Source organism: Tinamus guttatus, unplaced genomic scaffold (genome assembly GCF_059628265.1).
Source record: "Tinamus guttatus ecotype Peru unplaced genomic scaffold, ASM5962826v1 Tinamus_guttatus_pri_ptg000472l, whole genome shotgun sequence".
In the NCBI taxonomy this organism is placed as follows: domain Eukaryota; kingdom Metazoa; phylum Chordata; class Aves; order Tinamiformes; family Tinamidae; genus Tinamus; species Tinamus guttatus.
The window spans coordinates 8858126-8877243 of NW_028289006.1; the positions used below are offsets into that span (position 1 = coordinate 8858126).

The 19118-nt window shown below is 36.8% G+C and overlaps 1 protein-coding gene across 1 annotated transcript; it reads right to left on the reverse strand.

Moving 5' to 3' along the window:
• Window positions 1-212: 212 nt before the first annotated feature.
• ALX1 (ALX homeobox 1) lies at window positions 213-18818 on the reverse strand. Its single transcript, XM_088532774.1, has 4 exons — window positions 18587-18818; window positions 16143-16447; window positions 12198-12326; window positions 213-850 (listed from the first exon to the last, which is right to left on the reverse strand). The coding sequence occupies exons 1-4, from the start codon at window positions 18816-18818 to the stop codon at window positions 530-532; spliced, it is 987 nt and encodes a 328-aa protein (XP_088388900.1). The 3' UTR covers window positions 213-529.
• Window positions 18819-19118: the final 300 nt, after the last annotated feature.

The following is a 19118-nucleotide window of genomic DNA, read 5'->3' on the forward strand; positions in this document are numbered from 1 at the left end:
GTGCTGATAGAGTTAGGGCTACAAGTTCCATAGACAGCATGAATGGTCATATATTTTCCTCTCCGCACAGTGTGCTAGGAGATTTACCTCATGGTTTCAGTACAGCAAATTTATTTTCCTCTATAGAGTTGCTATTTTTTTCAAGTAGTCACTTGTAAAGCATTAATTTTGCATGCAAGACTTATAGAAAAACAACAGAGTAGGCATATTTGCTTAATAGTTTTATTCTTTTTTGCAGGTTCTATAATCATATGTCATCAACCAGTACAACAAAACTTGTTTTTATATTAAAAAAAAGAGGGCTTGTTGAGCTTGATGCATGGTAAATCTATTTGGCTTATTCTTAATTTTTATTGTTAAATATTATATTGCATTTGTTTAAGCAGATTTTGTGTATACCGTGATTTCTAGCATTTCACACGCAGCAGCTTATTGTTGTGTCCTTTAAATATAGGAAATAAAAATGTTTTCAGTTGGCTACTAAAAAAAAAGAAAAAAAAAAAAGGAATGAAGAAAGGTTATTGCTATATTACATGGCCCAGGAAATATTGGCAGCATGCTCTTTGGCCTTCATCCGTAGTACTGCAATGCTGGAGGACCTCCTTTCAAATTCCGGCTTGGTTTCAAATGCATGTCCATTGGTTGCCCCAGAAAGTAAAGAGTCAGTGAAAAAATTGTTGAGGGGCACATGGCTGAACTGATTCTGGTGGTTCGAAAAGCCTGTGTAGCCAGAATCTGTCCGTGGTGAATGGGAATAAGGTGTCATACAGGAGGAAGTATCTCGTGGCAGCATGCAGGAAGTAACCACAGAGCCACTAGCCGCATTCCCCGCCCACAGATTGTTCTGAATCTGGAACATATAAAGTGAATAAGATTAAATTTAGATATTTCATCTCTTGTTTTATGCATTATTTGCTTTGCTTCTCTTAGCATACCCATAATTAGTTCTGCTCTGTAAGTACTTAACTAGTTCTCTGCAATCACATTAGAAAACACCATGAAGATAGTGCAAGAGCCAAAATATGGGATCACAGCCAGGGAGCTACAACATTACACGAGTCAAAAGATCATTTGCCTAGGAGCTATGGCTGCTAAATCTCATTCTCTCTTCTGTCTTCCATTTACTCTATAACTTTGCCCAGGATATTTAACAGTGAACTTCATCATGCCCATCAGTTCAGCCAGTCAAAAGCTTCCACTGGAGACTTACAATAGACCTCAAAGAAGAGACAACTAAGGATTATACAATACCATAGCTGTTGTCATTATAAATCTTCTCCTACTCATAAATTTGTTGCAATAAAAGGAAAAATAATGTGAAAGAGTAAACCAAGCAAATTAAGATTTCTCAAGCTAGCAAGCCCAACAAATATTTTTAAATGACACCTTCAATACTGCAGTTATCTAAAAAAAAAGAAGAAAAATCTATAAAATGCAAGCATGATTGATAGTGTATTTAAGAATTCTTCCTAAAGTTATTTCACAGAGGGTTTTAAGATGAAAATCCTTTTTATTATGCAGTTATATAAAAATATTCTTGAGGGCATTTCTTTCTCAGCTCTCAGCCTTAACTGGCTGCACTGTGTGGCCCTGGAAAACATTGCATGACAGCCTAGGAGACAAACTTTGTGGTTACCAGCAATGTCTGCTGAAGATCTGGAGAAACCACGTATGCAAGCTTTGATGTGTAACTCCTTCTCTACTTGGCAGTCACTTAAAGCTTAATTTTAAGTCTCAGGCCTTCTCCTGTCATTTATATATATACATGCTGTTTATGGATAGATATTTCTCTCATATTTATTATTTGATCCACAGACAGAAGGATTTCCAAGACCTAGAACAAGTCAGCTCCTGTCATTATCCCTGACTGTACATTCTTACATTCATCCCTTTCTCTTTGCTGTAACCAAACTTCACATTCAGTCCTTCTCTGTTTTAAACTTTCCACTCTAGCCATCCCTCTATCATAGCTATATGGACCTCCTTCTTCATTATTCCTCTCTTACACCTGTCATTTTTCTATAGATCTTTATATTTTTCTCTGCCTTTACTTATATCTCTTTCCTGAATGTTGATTTAAAAAAAAATCCAGAAACCATATAGATGTGTGTAGCTGTTCTTCACAATGGAGAGCTTAGCCGAGAAATATGTCCTTTACTGTTTCTTTTACTTTGCCAAGTTTGCCTTCTGCCTAAGAATCTGTTGCCTGCTCAGTACATTATTGCTCAGATGCATTGGGATTGAGCCCACATGTCTGTTTCTCCTCTGCTATACACTGGAGTGACTGCAATTACTCTCTGATTAGTATTGTAAAGTGAGTTCCCACTTCAAATCTAAGTCGCCTTCCCCTTTCCAGCTCCATAGACAAAGGAATTTGGGCTTCACGATATATAGGTTATCTCTGTGGCTGAGCAATCCTTTTTTTTTGCCAAATTTGAGGCCAGTGGAAGTAATGAATTATGACAGTCACATGCACACATACACACACACAGAGTGAAAAAAAATATTTCTAGTGCTGAGTTGTTGTTCTTTTCCCATCATCCTACGACATCGCAAGAACACATAGCCCCCAAACCACCAACAGAGAGATAAATTATGGTTCATTGAACTCATCTAACTAAGATATAGTGCAGATATAGAGGATGAAATAATTAGACTCTGATTTTAAAGGCTAATATTTTGAACATTTACGTGACCGTGGGTCATCAGGAGCCAACAAACTAATTTAGGCTCTTTGGCGATTCCTGTGTCAGAAAAGAACAAGTTTGGGTCAGTGCTCCAGCTTGTTTTCCTGCAAGAACAGGCAGAGAAGCAGCATATCTCCAGACGCTTACTCTTCCTATTCTCCCTGTTCACACAGACGTGCATATGCGTACTTGGATGCCCACTCACACCAATGCAGCTCCCTCTGCACACACACGCATACGCACAGCTAGTCAGGCATCTACTCCTGCATATCCTAGATGATCTGCCCAGAGGTAGCGGAGTGAATAATGTGCCTGGGGGAGGAAATTGAGGATATTTCCTCCTTCTTGTGGGTCTCCTGAGATATACAGGAGGAAAGAGACCCTAGTGAGAGTTTAAGAGCTTTTTCAGTCCCTATCTTTACCTTCTCCCTTCAGCAGTTTTCAGTTTGAGAACATTCTCAAACAACGTGGCAGACTCTCCACAGCTTGACATGATCCTCAGCTGCCTTAACTACTCTTACCTGACCTACCTGAGCCTATTTTGACTTGTAATCAGACAATCTTGTTCTTGGTCCTCAAGAGAGCAGGCAACTGACCTGAAGATTAAATGACATGCCTTATCTGGATCTATTTGAATCATTCTGGTTACAGAAATTTGTTGCATGCAACAACAGCATTTAGGATCCTCTGAATTTTCCCAAAAAGAGCAATACTTCTCTTATGGCTCAAGATTCAGGGTTCTCAAACTGTCCTATTGCCCGGAAATTTTTTCATAAACTAATACAAAGACATACAAAGTATAACAAAAAGGGAACATGGGACCCTAAAAAGGTGGGAAAGCAGGGGAGAAGCATGTATATCAGCTGGAGAGTCACACAGTAATTCTCACAAAGCTTGCTGCCTTCTCCAGATTATGAAGATTCAGAGCAGCATAGCGTGTGATTAAGGAACAGAAGAGAGTGGTTAAGAAAATTGCAGTTAAAAAAAAATAAAAATAAAACGTCACTTAGCTTGAAAACCTAAACTACACACATTCTGTTTCATCCATGAAGTAAGAAGATCAGAAACCCATTTGTCAGCATGAAAACTTGTGTCTTTGTTTTGTTCAGGAACATTAGAATCCTTTATTTGTCCTTTATTGTATTTCATGGTTACTTATATGATTCTTGCAGCAGCAGTGACAGATTAAGCAACTGTTTGAGTTTTCTTTCTCTTTTTTCCCATAAAACATGTTGCCCATTCCCATACTCTTCCACTTCAGCTATGCTGAATTAGAACTGAGATCTGATGCAGATAAAAATAATACAACAAAAAGGGTGCTCTTATTTTATAACTGAATAAAATTCTGTGACTGGGTTCACTGGACAGTACCACATGCAGTGCTAGCAGAGGGAAGAGTGTGAGGATGGGAGTCAGAAAGGGAGATGATGGGGTGCTGCATGAGTGATTCTAGCTGCCAAAAAATGAATGAGTAACAAGGCCATCAGCTGGTGGAAACTGCCTAAAATTACTTGAATTTCCTGCTAGATTACTCAAGGTGAGAGAGTGTCCTGTTATCCCCACAATCATTACTAGTATAAAGATTGCTAATTACTAACATATTAATGATAAAAAATACTAAATATTCTATACTAAATGATACTACTAATGCTAAGTAATATTAATAATACTAAGCAATACTAATAATACTAATTACTGTATTACTAATATAAATACTATGTGGTATCTATTTTTCACTATGCAGAACAAATGTAGTACCCTTTTTAAAATCACAGAATCACAGAATAGTTGAGGTTGAATATAAAATGTAGACTTCTTAAAGCCCTTTAAAGGAGAATGACCCAAGAAATACAAACTTAACAAGCTTTCATGGTACTGAATTTCTAATTTTAATTCATTGTGAAGGTGGTAGGAATTTCAAAAACACATGCATACATACACGAAACCCCATTCTCTTTGATGGTCTGGGCAGAATGGTTAGTCTCAGACCCTTCACGACAGAATTAATTTGCCCAGATGGAGACTAAGGCATCTATGCAGCTCTCATACATGAGCTAAATTTGAAGGAGCTCACCATCCCCAGAGCTAACTCATATAAGACAGAGTCTCATTTATCTGACTGCTCATATTGCCTTTTAAGACACCCTATGCCAAACACTGCAATTGCCCAGGCTGCACAGATGCAATTACTAGAAGAATTTTCCTCAAAATCTGTTTAAATGGGAACACACACAACTTATGCCTTTAATAAGCTCTTGATGGGCAGACTTCAAAAGCTTCAGAAGCTCGGTTTGAAAGTGCCCAATAACGCATGCGGTCTGGAGGTATCACAAAATCAGTCTTTCCTTCCAGATTTCTATTAGCTTGGTCTGTAGGAAATGGCAAATTTAGCACCACCAATTTTCTTTTTATTTTTATCCTAGACAAACTTCTTTCAGTTCAACTTCAGCGAGATTGCACAGGTGTAAATCACAGCAGAATTCAGCCACAAATCCTAAAACATACCTATTTTTTGTCAAAGAAATATGTAAACAAACTATTTGTTCTTAAAGCATTCAAACTGGTGCACAATGTTCCCTCATAAGAGGGAGAAATCCAAATTAATAAACTGTTCAGAAATGCCATGAGATGCTAGAAAATCTTTGTGTCTTTTTTGTGAGACCGTTCTGCTTTTCTAAAGCATAATTATTATCCAATTTCTGTCCTTCTGCTGCTATACATGAAAATCACCCTTCATGACTTCATTTTAGTTGGCTGAATCCTTTCCCTCTTGATATATTTTCACATTTTAGTGAGGAATCGCAGCATAAATATTCCATAGTGAAATTTAGGTACCAAAGATATTCCTATGACTTCCTATTAAAAAATTCAGTAAAGTTTTACAATAAGTCACAATTATCAGGCCTTCCTCCGGTACGTTGAAAGGAAAAGGGACATTATATACATGATTTTAAAGAAAATGTTTTTCCTCTTAAGCTCTTGTGTGATCCATGAACTATATAAAAGGCAATTCAGAGTCTGTGAATGAAGCTATACATACAGCACATCTCTGGTTTCTGTTAACATCGCAAACAACTTGAGCTTTGCTCTTGTGGTTACCATGAAATTACCAGAGCCCTTCAATATATTTACCTACTGTATGTTTTAAACACACACACACCCTTCCCAATAGAAAAAAATAATTTGTTTTTTAAAAAAGTGGGATTTCATAGCTGTGACAAGAACAGGAGAGAAGAGTTATGGTTGTTAACATGACTATGACATCACGTCCTAAGAATATGACCTTGTGCAGAGGAAAATTAGCTGAAGTAACAGGTCACCCTGTTTGATTTCACTGCTTTTCACTTCAAAATTTTGAGCTCCTGGAGTTTTAGTCTTTTTGTACAACACTCAGCCAAATTGCATAAAACCAAATCTCTGATTTTTTCGTTTAGTTATTTACCCACATTTAGATCTTCCATTGCATTGTCTTGGTCTTTATTTTCTCTCTTATGCTATTTTAGGAGTCTGTCTATCCAGACTGAAGTCTCTTTGCAACAAACATGCATAAGCACACATATTTTCTTTTTGAGTGGGTGTACGGTTTAATCCTTCTCATGAAAAAAAAAAAAGTTATGATCTCTAGATATGAACTAATAAATAATAAGAATAATGTAACTAGATACTAAAGCTTGTCTCTGTTCTCAGAATGATTCTGGCCATCGCAAGGAAGACATCAAAAAGACGAAACCGTTACTTTTTCTCGTTCCCTCTTTCTTTGTCCTTCACTGCCAGAAAATACAAATGTCCTGGGCTTGCATGAAGAGAGAGTTTAGTTAGACAGTTTAACTATTAAACTATCTAGTTATAACTCTAAAGTCTATCTCTAACCTACTACTACACAATTCATAATTCAAGGCTCTTTCTGGTTCATCAGGATAAGTCATCTGGCCTGTGCTTGTCACAGTCTCCCCACTTTTTCTGAGGGCCTTTCAGGAACAAGTATGAGCAGAGGTTTGCCATTGCATCCAGAGAATGCAGCCATAGAGACTGACAAGTATTTCCAGGGTCACAAATCCAAAGCCCTTCTCATAGTTAACTTTGCATTTAAATCAAGTTACTCCAGCCATGTTCAGACAAGTTTTCAATGTCTGCAGGCAGGGAGGTTCCACAGCTTCTATGAGCAACTTGTTCCAAGGCTTAACACCTGCCCTCACCCCTCATTGTACCATTGCCTATATATCAAGACATACATTTTTTCTGAATTTGTTATCGTTACTACACTGTTGGAACAATAAGGTCAGCATTTGGCCTGGTGAACATGCAGAAACTTTCTACATTGTTAAGCACATAGGGTTCAGGTACAGATGAGAAAGCTGCAGCACACTGTTCTCAGATATGCCTGTAAAATGCAAATTGACCCTTGGTAGCCAGAGGCTTATTTCATACCTTGGAAAATGCTATATAAAAAAATCCTATCTTAAAATGCCTTGTAATTAAGCCCCAGTTAAAGTCACTCACAGAGTTCAAGGAACCCATGTTTTCACAAAAATAGTGTAACAAGCAAAATGTTGAGACTCCGAGGATGGCCACATACAGTGATGATTTAGAATACAGGAAAAAAAAATAGCGTAGTGCACAATCTACTTTTTGTGTAGAACAGGCACCACCCAAAAAGATAAGAAGAAGTGTTACTCTTGTTGGAAGATCAATCACAGCAGTGCAACAGTCAGCACATATGTGGCAAGCAACACACTATCCAGGTGGTGGCCCAGCCTGACTTTCATGCTGTCACAGCTAGACAGCATGAGTATATGATAAAACTTCTTTGAAGCTAGCTCAGATATGTCTACCACATCTACTCCTACTTAATCAGTGAGCCCATAGCCTTAGTGAACTATTATGATTAACTGTCATTTATATGTCTATTATAGTTAAAAGAATTTTTAACTCATATAACATGTGGTGTCTAATGTATGCCATATGAAAGATTTAATTGGAGCATGTAACTTTGATTATTGCTAATGAGAATTGCCCATATGTACTAGGGCTAGAGCAGAACTGTAACAATGATCCAAGGGCTTAGTACATAACACATGTGTATTGATACCGCTTCTACACTCTTTGGTTGCCAAAACAAATCATGTGATGCCATGCTGTTCAACATACATAATTTGATTTATCGGTCTGTCAGATGGCATGTACTTCAGCCTCTTCCCACTTCCATTTTTGAGAGAGTTCCCTTTTTCCTGCATTATTCTTGTTCCTCAGACCCTTAGAATTATTGTGTCTCCTCTTGGATTCCCACCTACAGTATCAGTGTGCTGGATTTTAATATCTTAAGACTTACACATTAACTTGAAAAAAGTCAAGTACTCTTTGCAACATTAGCCTTCTCACAAAGGCAGAGGATATGACTTCAGTTTCATAGCAGAAGTAATTGTGTGGCCACCAATAATGCAGGAGAACAGCAAGGATAAGATACATTTATATTTTCCTTTCCTGCACTGGGTGAATCCACCTATGGTAACTATAAATGTATGCAGCTGAGCTGCATACTATGGAAGTCTGTGTTTACATGGAGTGAATCTGTACTCATTTCCACTCTGTTAGGATGCTACCTCTTAACTTTCACACCATCACCAGAATAGTGCAAAGTGCTTGGGATAAAGTCTTTTATCTATTGAATTGCTGTTGGCTGCACTTTAAAATGACTTAGAACATAATGTGTTGCATCAGCAAGGGAAATTTTGAAACCTGACTCAGACTAATAAGACTGGAATGACTCAATAAAATTAATCAAAAAAGAGTATATACAAAATTTACCCAGAAAAGTCCATTTTTCAGCATAATGTTGTCAAAAGTTAAATATTTAATCAGAATGAAAATTTTATAACTTGGTGTTATTTTTCATGTTGAAAATTTCATAAATTTGGAAAATTTCATCTGGTGCTAGTTTTTGCCTCCTGCTAGTTTTTGTCTTTCTTTAATTTTATTTTCCACTGTTATATTTTTCCAACAGTAAGTTCAGAAAGCCTAGAAAAATCATGTAAACAGCGGATGATTGTCCCAAAATATTATACTGACTGCTATCCTTTGGAATTCAGGTGTTGTCAGTATAATTAATGGGAGTTATGTTTTGCACAGCAACCAACACCTACAATAAACATACTGCAAAAATAATTCAAGTTAGATTAAATTAAGCAAATCAATATATGGCTATAAAATTATGGGCTGTAAAAATATTGTTTGTTACTATATTGAAGATTAAAACATGTAATTTAATAGCAAAGTTACAATGGGAATAGAAAACTCAGATTCACCCTTCCATGTGAGATAAACTGAAAATATATTTTTCAGGTAATATAAAGGCATTGCGTTCTTAATTTGTACTTGATGAAGGGAGTTAATGAAGAGATTAAGAGAGAGACTCCACACCCTCTGTTGGCTGAAAAAGAGTCTGAGTTTTCTGATGGAATTAAAGTGGGATGTCTGCTTTGGGAACAAGTCCATGGTGGAGCTCAAAGCAGAAATCTTCAGAGAGCAAATTCATATAATGCATAGCAGAAATTTACTTTTTTCTTTTTTTTTTTCTTGCTTTTTCTGCCACACAGCAGGGAATATTCCAGCTTTGTTTTATCCTTGTTGAACATCATCCTATATTTTTTCCAACAACAGAAAGTCTGTTTTCCTCTTTGTTAGTAAAGGCTACATAATCCAGGTCTAATGATATCTGTTCTGCCATTCCCAAGAAAATATAGTTTTCTGAAAATATGGCAAAACCTATCTGGTCTTGAGGGATACTAGTGTCACAACAAAAGTTCTTGCATATACTGAAAACCCTGAATAGATGTTTGGTTTCCTTTGTTGCATTAACTTTTCTACATGCAAGACTGCTCAGAGTAGCAAAATAATAGAATTGTTCTTGGAAGTTAATCTATAATAGTGCCAAGATCCAAGACCTATAATAATAGGTATTCAGACCACGGTTGTCTTGTCTGTAGGATAGTTACATGAATTTATAGGCAAATCATGTACTGTATGTTTACTTTCTATGTTTAAGCCACTTATAAATTGAGATCTAGTTTAAAAGCCTATGTGTAGTCAGTTAGTGTCCATTGTGTTTTCAATTTGGATTTTTGTTGTTTCAATAAGTTATATATATAGTACATATATAGTTTTACTGAAAGCAAGGACTTAAGCATGTGAAAGACATTACCATGAGGTTAACAAGAATGTTAGCTTACATTTAATCTTCTGTGATAATCGCCTGGATACACATTTGTGCTCCAGAATACTGTAAAGTAGCCTTCTCTTCTTTGTTGGAGAATAAGAAACCTTCCTTTTTCCATGCAGTCAAACTATGCACAAAGAACTCATTCAAAATAGCCAATGTACAGTGAGTTCAGAGCTTAGTTTAGCTCCTTGTTCCTGTCCATGAAGTTGTATTGTAGGACAAATTAGATAAACCAGTCTTAAAACTAAGTAAGAGTGATCACACGTGACCCTAATTATGGAGTGAAATCAATACAAATTTCTTGTGTAGGTTACCAGAGGCTATTTATGTGTGCGTGCTTGTTTATCTTAATTTCTAGGTCAATGGTTTTGAGTGAGTACTGCATGTTTACTTGTATACGAACGAATATACATTTCATACTCTCATGCATTTCAGAGATACTTTATTTAACACTATACTATCAAGATTTCCATTTAAATCTTCTGGTTCTGGGAATTTATAAAGCTGTGGTAAAAAGTTTTAACAGTCTGAAACTGAGACATGACATCAGCCTAGGAAAAATACATTTTACCAAGTTCATCAAAAGCAAAGGAAAATGATTCGCTCATCTTTTTTTTAACAATCTGAAAATGCAGAATAGAATAATGTTCTGCATTAGTTCCCCATCTCATACTGATGAAGCTTCTGAGAACTGGGAAAGCTTGAAAGTTAGGTGCCAACAGATCTGAAATACTTTTGCCTGAGTTATGAGCTCTGCTCCAGAAAACATACTGGGAAACATTTAACTTTGAGAGGCAAATCACTCTAAACTGGGCACAGGACAAAGGCAACTACATTTGAGGCCTTTGGTCCAAAGCTAATCACATTCTTCCAGCACTGAGTATGAGCAAAGAAAGTCCAAGTAGATGTGTATGTCAATAATGCTTACAGAGATGACAGAGGTACTAAACCTGGCAGAAACATTGCTATCTGATCAGCTACATAATCAGCACCAAAGAAAAGCACCAAAGTACTAGAGTTGGAAATACTTTAGAGCAGGGATCCAAAATAGATTTTTGCTTTCTTTGTTTGTTTGTTTGTTTGCTTGTTTTTTTGTTTTGTTTTGTTTTGATTTTGATTTGTGTCATGGATAAAAATGGGAAGCAAGAGAAATGAAAAGAAAAGCCTATGAAAATAAAATTATTAAATGCAGTACAGGCAGAAAAAAATGACAGAGAGTGAGACAAGGAAGAAACAAAGAGATTTTAAGATAGAAACAGAAGATTAAGATTTTATTAAATGGTAACACCTTACTATGTAAGAAGAGGAATAACTGGGGAAATAAAGAGAAAGAGGAAGAGGAAGAGGAAAGAAAAAGAGGAAGAGAAAGAGGAAGAGAAAGAGAAAAGAGAAAGAGGAAGAGAAAGAGAAAGAGGAAGAGATAGAGAAAGAGAAAGAAAAAAAAAGAAAAAGAAAAAGAAAAAGAAAAAGAAAAAGAAAAAGAAAAAGAAAAAGAAAAAGAAAAAGAAAAAGAAAAAGAAAAAGAAAAAGAAAAAGAAAAAGAAAAAGAAAAAGAGAAAGAAAAAGAGAAAGAGAAAGAAAAAGAAAAAATTAGTATCATCCAGGAAAGCTGTATTTTCTCTCCACATCTCCCTCACAGCCTGATTGTAGGTGACTATAAAATGGCTTCATGACATTATGCAGAAGACTCATTGAATTCAATAGTCTATTCAGATCCAGAAAGGAATGTTCTGAAGCTGGGGCTTCAGAAGCAAGTTGCAGAGAAATTATGTAGTTTATGCCTCATCTTAGCAAAACATTCAAGACCAGAGTGGTCAAGACAGTCGTGCCTGTGACTGTATGCACCCCAGAAGTGAAATCCTGACCTTACTGAGGTCAAAATGGCAGTATTCTCGTCAATCTCAATGGGTATAACCTTCATTCAAAATGTGTGTACTGACCTGTAAGTGATTCAAATCTTCACATAAATTTACGTGCACAAAAACATAAGTTGCATAACCATATCACCAATTATTTGGGTACAGTTGAACTGTCATAACTTATGTAAAGCTCTGCAGCTCATAAAATAATTCTTTAAATAAATACTTGTATTCTGCTCCAACTGTTGTCCACCATTGCAGCTCCTGTAGCAATAGTGTTTTTCACCTTTATTAAATTTATAAATTTATGAAGAAATATATAAAGAGCAAAGAAAGCTAATCACAGTAAGGTCTTCGTGCATCTTCTATACAAGTGTATGCCTGGGAATGGAAGAGGAGGTAAACTAGAAGTGAAGACCTTGGTATTTACCATACCTGAGGGTAGCTGTCAGTCCTGGGAAGAACAGATATGTCATAGGTAGCAGCAAAATGGCTCTTAGCTTGCTGGATCTGGCCATAGCGTTCTCTTTTCCTCCATTTTGCTCTTCTGTTCTGGAACCAAACCTACAGTAAGTGAAGAAATAACCGTGAAGACAAGCTCACTGACTGCTTAAAGAATCTTAGCAAGAAGCCCAGAGATCTGGGGCAGTAGATTTCAAAACGTCTATGTATCTAGGAAAGAGAAGTCCTCTGCCTGCAAGAGAACAGCTTGCAGTCCATGATAAAGGCAAATCTTTTCAATACATCTTAAGTTATTTCTGTCTCTTTTAAAAGGATGTATTATTTCCTTTCCATTGTCTCAAAAATAAGACGAGGATGCTGGTGCAAGTTGCTCCAGCTATCAAGAAGTGCTAATTTTGGGAGTGCTGAACTCTTTAGGTGAAAATCTCCATTCAGCAGTAAGTCACATGGTAAAGATACTTTCTGCTTAAGTTCTCATAGCCACTGACTAAATAAGACAAAAAAAAGCTGGCTCACAGGGCAATAGTCTGTGCTTGAAAAAGGCTTTAAGCAAGGAAGGGCCACAGATAACATTGATGGAAAATAATAAAAATTGTGAGATTATAGATGATTTAAAACTATTGTGATACTTGTCTGTTTTTTTTTGTTTTGTTTTGTTTTGTTTTTGTTTTTTTTGTTGTTGTTGTTTTGTTTTTTGTTTTTTTTTTTCTGTTAGAAAATATGTTTCCAGCAGTGGAAGATTAAAAAAAATGGTATTTTGCACCTACATTATGAAACAATTTAGGTGTAGGTGTGAAAGAGTGTAATGCTGGTCAACTAAAATCTTCCTCTCTCCTTAAATAGCCTTTTGATTCATCCAGTATTTTAAGCAGCATGTGTTATCTCAAAGCCTATTTATTATATGTACAGTTCTTGCTGTGACTGGTATCTATGTCCTGTGATTGTCAAAAACATTCCCCTCTTTCCAGCAGTTTAAATTTGAGGAGTCTAGTCTGAAAACTGATTAGAAGTGATTATACTGGTGAACTAAAGGGACTACTAAGCAAAGTAACTCTTCCCTTATAAAGGGTATATTATCCAAGTCGGACCTTATTGTTCAGCTATAAACAAAACCATTCCCACTCTTTTAAAATGTCATACCTTTAATAGTGTCATTATTTTTATTTGAACAATAGAATTGATTAATATTCTTACATTTCTACCCCTTTATGAATGCATTAGATAGAGATGGTATTTGAATAGATCTATTTTTGATAGACAGTGATCATAAATCACATTTCGGGGGATATTTTGTGATCTCCTGATAGTGAGTTATTTATATATATATATATATATATATATATATATATATATATATATATATATATATATATATATATAATATATATAATATATATAATGCAGTTTTTGCCTTGGCCTCTGAAGAGCTTAATTCCCCTTTGATGCTGCTCAAGTGAGGCATATTTTTGCTTATTTCAATTTCCAAAGATTTGTTACAAATTTAGGTTGTGCAGTTTATAAAAATGCACTCAGCAATCAAAGCAAAGCCCATGCATACAACTGCCAAACATATATTTTTAGGGACCCTGTTGGTAAATCTGTATTATTTATTACGCCTGAAGCTCAGCAAAAAGGAAGAAAAATTTCTCCTGTCTCCACAGGAGGCACCAAGAACACACTAAGGGAATTTAGTAATGAGGCTCTTTCATTGAAAAAAGACCTTGACAATCTCCTTAAAATGGGTGCCAATTACTACACTGACATGCAGCAGGAAAGAGAACAACTTAGATAAATTGGGTTCAGGTTGGCTCTCTCTGCATGTATGCAGGACAAAAATTAAATTGGATTGTGAAGAAATGGCAGTGAAGGGAAATGTGTGTAAGGTATCCAGCTGATCAGCCTACTAGCCTAAATCAAACAATTTGCTTGCATTTATAGTAACTAAAGGAGAAAAATAATAATAATAAAAGGCATACTTTTTTTTTCCTTTGACAATCCTCCAAAATGTTTCTGTTTACAACACTTTACTAGAAAATGACTCTTGGCAGAGATAAAGTAACCATTTGCCTCCACAAAGCAATGTAAAAATCTGCTGCTTGTTATACTTGAGTTGCCAGATGCTTGCCTCTAATGATGTAAGGCCTTCTAAATTGCTTAATCTTGTGATGGAATACTGTTGCTGCCATGGATAAAAATGCTCACCATTTCCTTTCATATTTGACATATCAGAAATGCAAAGGTCGATTGTTTTTTATGCATGGTAAAAGAAAAATGTATCTAAATAAAATTAAAAATAGTATATTATGTGAAAGTCTAGTGCGAACATACTTAAGTTTTCACATATACTTTCTTAATGTTAATACTTTTACCATACAAAGTTTCTGTAATTCTGGAAAAAAAAGTAATTCAGTTTATTTTAACCCCTTATTAATTTATTAAGTGAATATTTCTCATTATTCCAGAATTGTGCAACTTAAAGAATAGCAGTTAAATATTACACTAGTATTTTCTTTTAAGCTATTTTTCTTTTAAGGGTAAATTCTAATGAATAGATGTTATATTTCAAAAGATCTCACAAATTCTGGAGGGAAGGGATTCCACGGAGCCTGAAGAGTTTAAAAAAAAAAAAAAAAAAAAAAAAAAAAAAACACCCAACTAAATTACATTGAAAATTGACATCACCGATACTGTACCGATGTAGCTGATGGAAGAATTTGAACTCTATTTTCAGATGACAACGGCAAACATGCCATCTGGTTGAATAGACATGAAAAGAGCATTTATTTATAAAATTAATTAGCTGAACTAGTTTCTGAAAGTGATCTTGGTTTAATTTCAGTTGTATGCATGCGCGCTGACGTCTTTTTCTTTATATACATGTGTGAGTATGTGTTTAATTACAAGTTGTGAAGTTGTTATCATATTCAAGTCACTAAATTAAAAAAATTAATCCCAGCCAGTAAGAAACTAAATCACTCCTATTCCCTAAATTGAAACGATGAGTATTACTGGAATGGGGAAGATCTCTAAAAATAGGACAAACTTGCAAAAGGCAGCTCACACCCAGCTTGTGCGGGAGGATATGTTAAGAGGGAAGAACTATGTTTCCTGTATATTTAACTTCTTTTCTCACCATTACACATTCAAAGACATAAATATTGTCAGCATTACTGTATATGCACATGCTGAATAAATCAACTTTGTACATCATTAACATAGTCAAATGCACCAGTAAGTGGTCAACAGTATGTTTCGCTTAAAAGTTAGAATAGCGTTATGAATTGGTTGTGCAAGTTTAAAAGCAAGAAAATGTCCTGCCCAATTTTGCAAACATTAAGATCATTCCATTCTACAGAAATAAAAGTACTGAGTTCCCACCATATACAGATTGCACATGCACACACACAGATGTTCATGGATGTGAATATATACTGAATATATATACACGCTTGTCTATATATGCAGCTTCACAGTATCTTCTTGGCTAGAAAAGAATTTGATTATTTTTTAGTTTGTACTTTTCATTTCATAACACATGGAGAATCCTCTGTGGTCCTGTTCTGCATCGTCATCAGTCTGAACTACAGCTTCTCCCTTTAATGGGACCTTTACACGTTAACACTTTGCGTGTTCACTGGTCGGAAGTCTGACTATAAAACAGGGCTACTAGAGATCAAGCCTCCATCTGTACTGATGTCTTTCTTCTCATCTTTTAAACAACTTTCGAGCACAAATTATTTTAAAGGTAACCAGTTAGTTTATCAGAGTAGCTGATATCTATAAATAAAAATAATAATAATAAAAGCAAAACAGGCTAATTGCTATAACCTTACAGGCTTTTGTACAATCCCCGGGAGAGTCATTGGTCAATCCCTAAGACACGTAACTTGCCATGGAAATGCCAAGGTTGTTTCCTACCTGGACTCTGGCCTCGGTGAGCTCTGTTCTCAGAGCTAGCTGCTCTCTTACATAGACATCAGGATAATGAGTTTTCTGGAAAACTTTTTCCAGTTCCTCCAGCTGCAAACTGGTGAAAGTTGTCCGGTGCCTCCTCTTCTTGCTGCTGGAGACGTTGCTGTCACACTTATCTCCGAGTTCATCCAGGTCGCCCTTCTCCTGCATCCCTTTCACCGGAGACATCCTAAGGTTGCTGCAGTTGTCCATAGGCCTGCTCAGCTCTGTGTGCAGTGGCTGTCCCTCCACTTTAGTAATTCCATAGTTCACTGTGCACAGGGGGGGAAATAAGTAGTTAAAGGGGGAGTTCAGACTCAAGCGCTCATATACAACAGTTTCGCGATGAACTGGGTTCTACTTAAATCTATTTCTACATGAGAACATGGAAAAAGCATCGATAATATGAATCACAATTTTTAAAAAAGTATTGTCACATATAATTAACAAAATTTGAACTGAGAACTGTTTTCTTTTTGTTGTTGTTGTTTAAGGAGTCACATGAGAATACTTTTATTCTGCTAAGTTCTGAATCCTCTATGAAATCAACTCCAACTGGAGTTGCCCAGATAAGGAATCTTAGCACAAAACAGATTTTCATATAAAATAAGTGGCATAAAGCTATTGACAAATGTTCCTTAAACTCAGAAGCAGATAAATGAAAGCCACTCAATTACTATGAAAGCAACTGTAACATAAACTAAATAGGTGAGAACTGACAAATCGGGGAGCAAAAGCATACAAAATTGAAAATCAGCCTCGCTTTGCAGACTCTGTAGGATCCACTAGCTGCTCTTGGATTTGTAAAGTGGAATTGTTTACAATTAAGTTTGTTATGGTTATAAAATAGAAAGCGTTTCTGCAAAATGTTAACTAGTTGAAAGAGATTGTTTCATATACTCCGTATCAGGATTGTGGGAACTGTTTGTCTTTGGTAAAATCTGGGTGATAGACCTAAGAAACACTCCTCTGTAGATTCTTAGTAAGAAATTAAAACATTTTATACTTTTTTATTTTTACATATCTCACCTCTCTTAAAAAAAATACGCAAAATGTTACAAGATTCGAAATTCCTTCTTTTTTTTTTCATTTGCTCCCAGAGACAGGAAAGAAAATTTTAAAAATCCTATTTTCAGGATGAAAAAACTGCAGTTGTCATGCAATATGCGATGAGTCCGAGGTGATTTTATCTAAACACAATCTTAAATACTTACCATCGATACACAGATAGGAAATGCCCCAAAGCCCCCGAGGCGTGAAATGAAATGAACTAATTAAGAAAAGTTTCAATCTGTTAATCAATTTTCCGTAGTTTTTGTAAATCGTGTTTGCAGAAGTCTGTCACTGTTTCTTATGAACTATTTCCTACAAAATGATGTTCTCAAAAAAAAAAATAGTTTGAGACCTATATAAAGTCAAAAATAAATATCTTTAGTCGCGCTGCCACGGATGATTTTAACAGTATTTTCCGACTTTCTGCTCGATAAGATATTTTACATTGTTTCATGAACATTGAATTTTTATACTGTAGAAATAATAAGCAAAATTATAAGCTGTTTATAAAATAGGCTGGTCCATGTTCTTGTTTGCCAAGCATCTAGGAAAGGAAAATAATATTTAACAAATCTATTTGAATTATCTGAAATAGTTTTTATTATTATTATTATTTACATTATCAATCGTGGGATATACGCGTGTTACGCGCTACTTGGCAACACACCAGCGAAGCGCTGTCGTTGCAGCACGATGTTTTAGTGCTCGGAAAACGACCAAAATGACCTTCCGATTTTCATCTTTTAGCGGTACCTGGCAGCCTGGCAAGGGCGGTGGGCACAGCTCGCCGCAACCCACGGCTACCTTTTTTTCCGGAAAAAAAAATAAATAAAGATATATAATAATTATTAAAATTAAATTATTTAAATCAAATAATAATAGTAATAATAAAAGGCAGTAAATCTGCGGCCGCGCTGCGACGGGCGGCGCGGAGGCTCCGCGGCGCGGGCCGGGGCGGGCGGGCCGGGTCCTGCCGGGCCGCGGGGCTCCCGCGCCTCTGCGGAGCCCTTCGCTCCGCGCCGCCCTCCGCGGTGCCCGGCGCTGCGCGCTCGCCCCGGCGCGGGGCCGGCAGCAAGGACGGCAGCAGGAGGGACAGCGCGAAAAAGAAAAAAAAAAAGGAAAAGAATAAATAAACTAAAAATAAAACAGCTTCAATATGGGAAATCCCCGTTTCCCCTCATTTCTATTAATAATAGTATTATCTGCCTTTTTTTAAAAAAAAACCTTGCTGCCTCCTATCCCAGCGGCCAAAGGTCTCCCCGGGCAGCAGGGGCCCCGGCCTCCTCACGATTCCTCCAGAGAGGGTGACAGGGTGAAGCGCAAGGGTGCAAAAAAGAAATGCCAAGGAGGGCACTCACCGTTGTTGTCCTGGCAGGGCGAGGTCCTCTCCAGCCTCACATGATGCTCAGCCCGCTGCAGAGGGTTGAAGGCCTGCACGCATTTGCTGCCTGGCGTTTTGCTGTAAAAGGACTCATTGTCCAAAGTTTCCATAACGTGCTCCAAAGTGCCTCCTGCTCCCATGTAAAAGTCACTGTTCTTGCTCGGCTGGCTCTTCAGGGCAAACTTCTCGCTCAGAAAATCCATAATCATCTAAGGCTGCTTGAGAGCCTCTTCCCTAGACAGAGGCCGGACTGTGAGCAGGGGAGGGAGGGAGAGCGGATGGAGGGGAGGAGGGAGGGAGGGAAGGAGGGAAAGACCTTCAGCGCCCAGGGAGCTGCTTTGCCTCTGAGCCTTTGATTTGTCTTGTCTTGAAAGGGGAACCCGAAGTTGCTTTTATATCTTGAAGCTCAGCAGGGCTCCTGGTGCAACCTCCCATTTCTAATGAATATGAAAATAGGCACGCGGTGTAACTCCACCCCGGGTCCCCCAAGACCTAATCCCAACACAGGA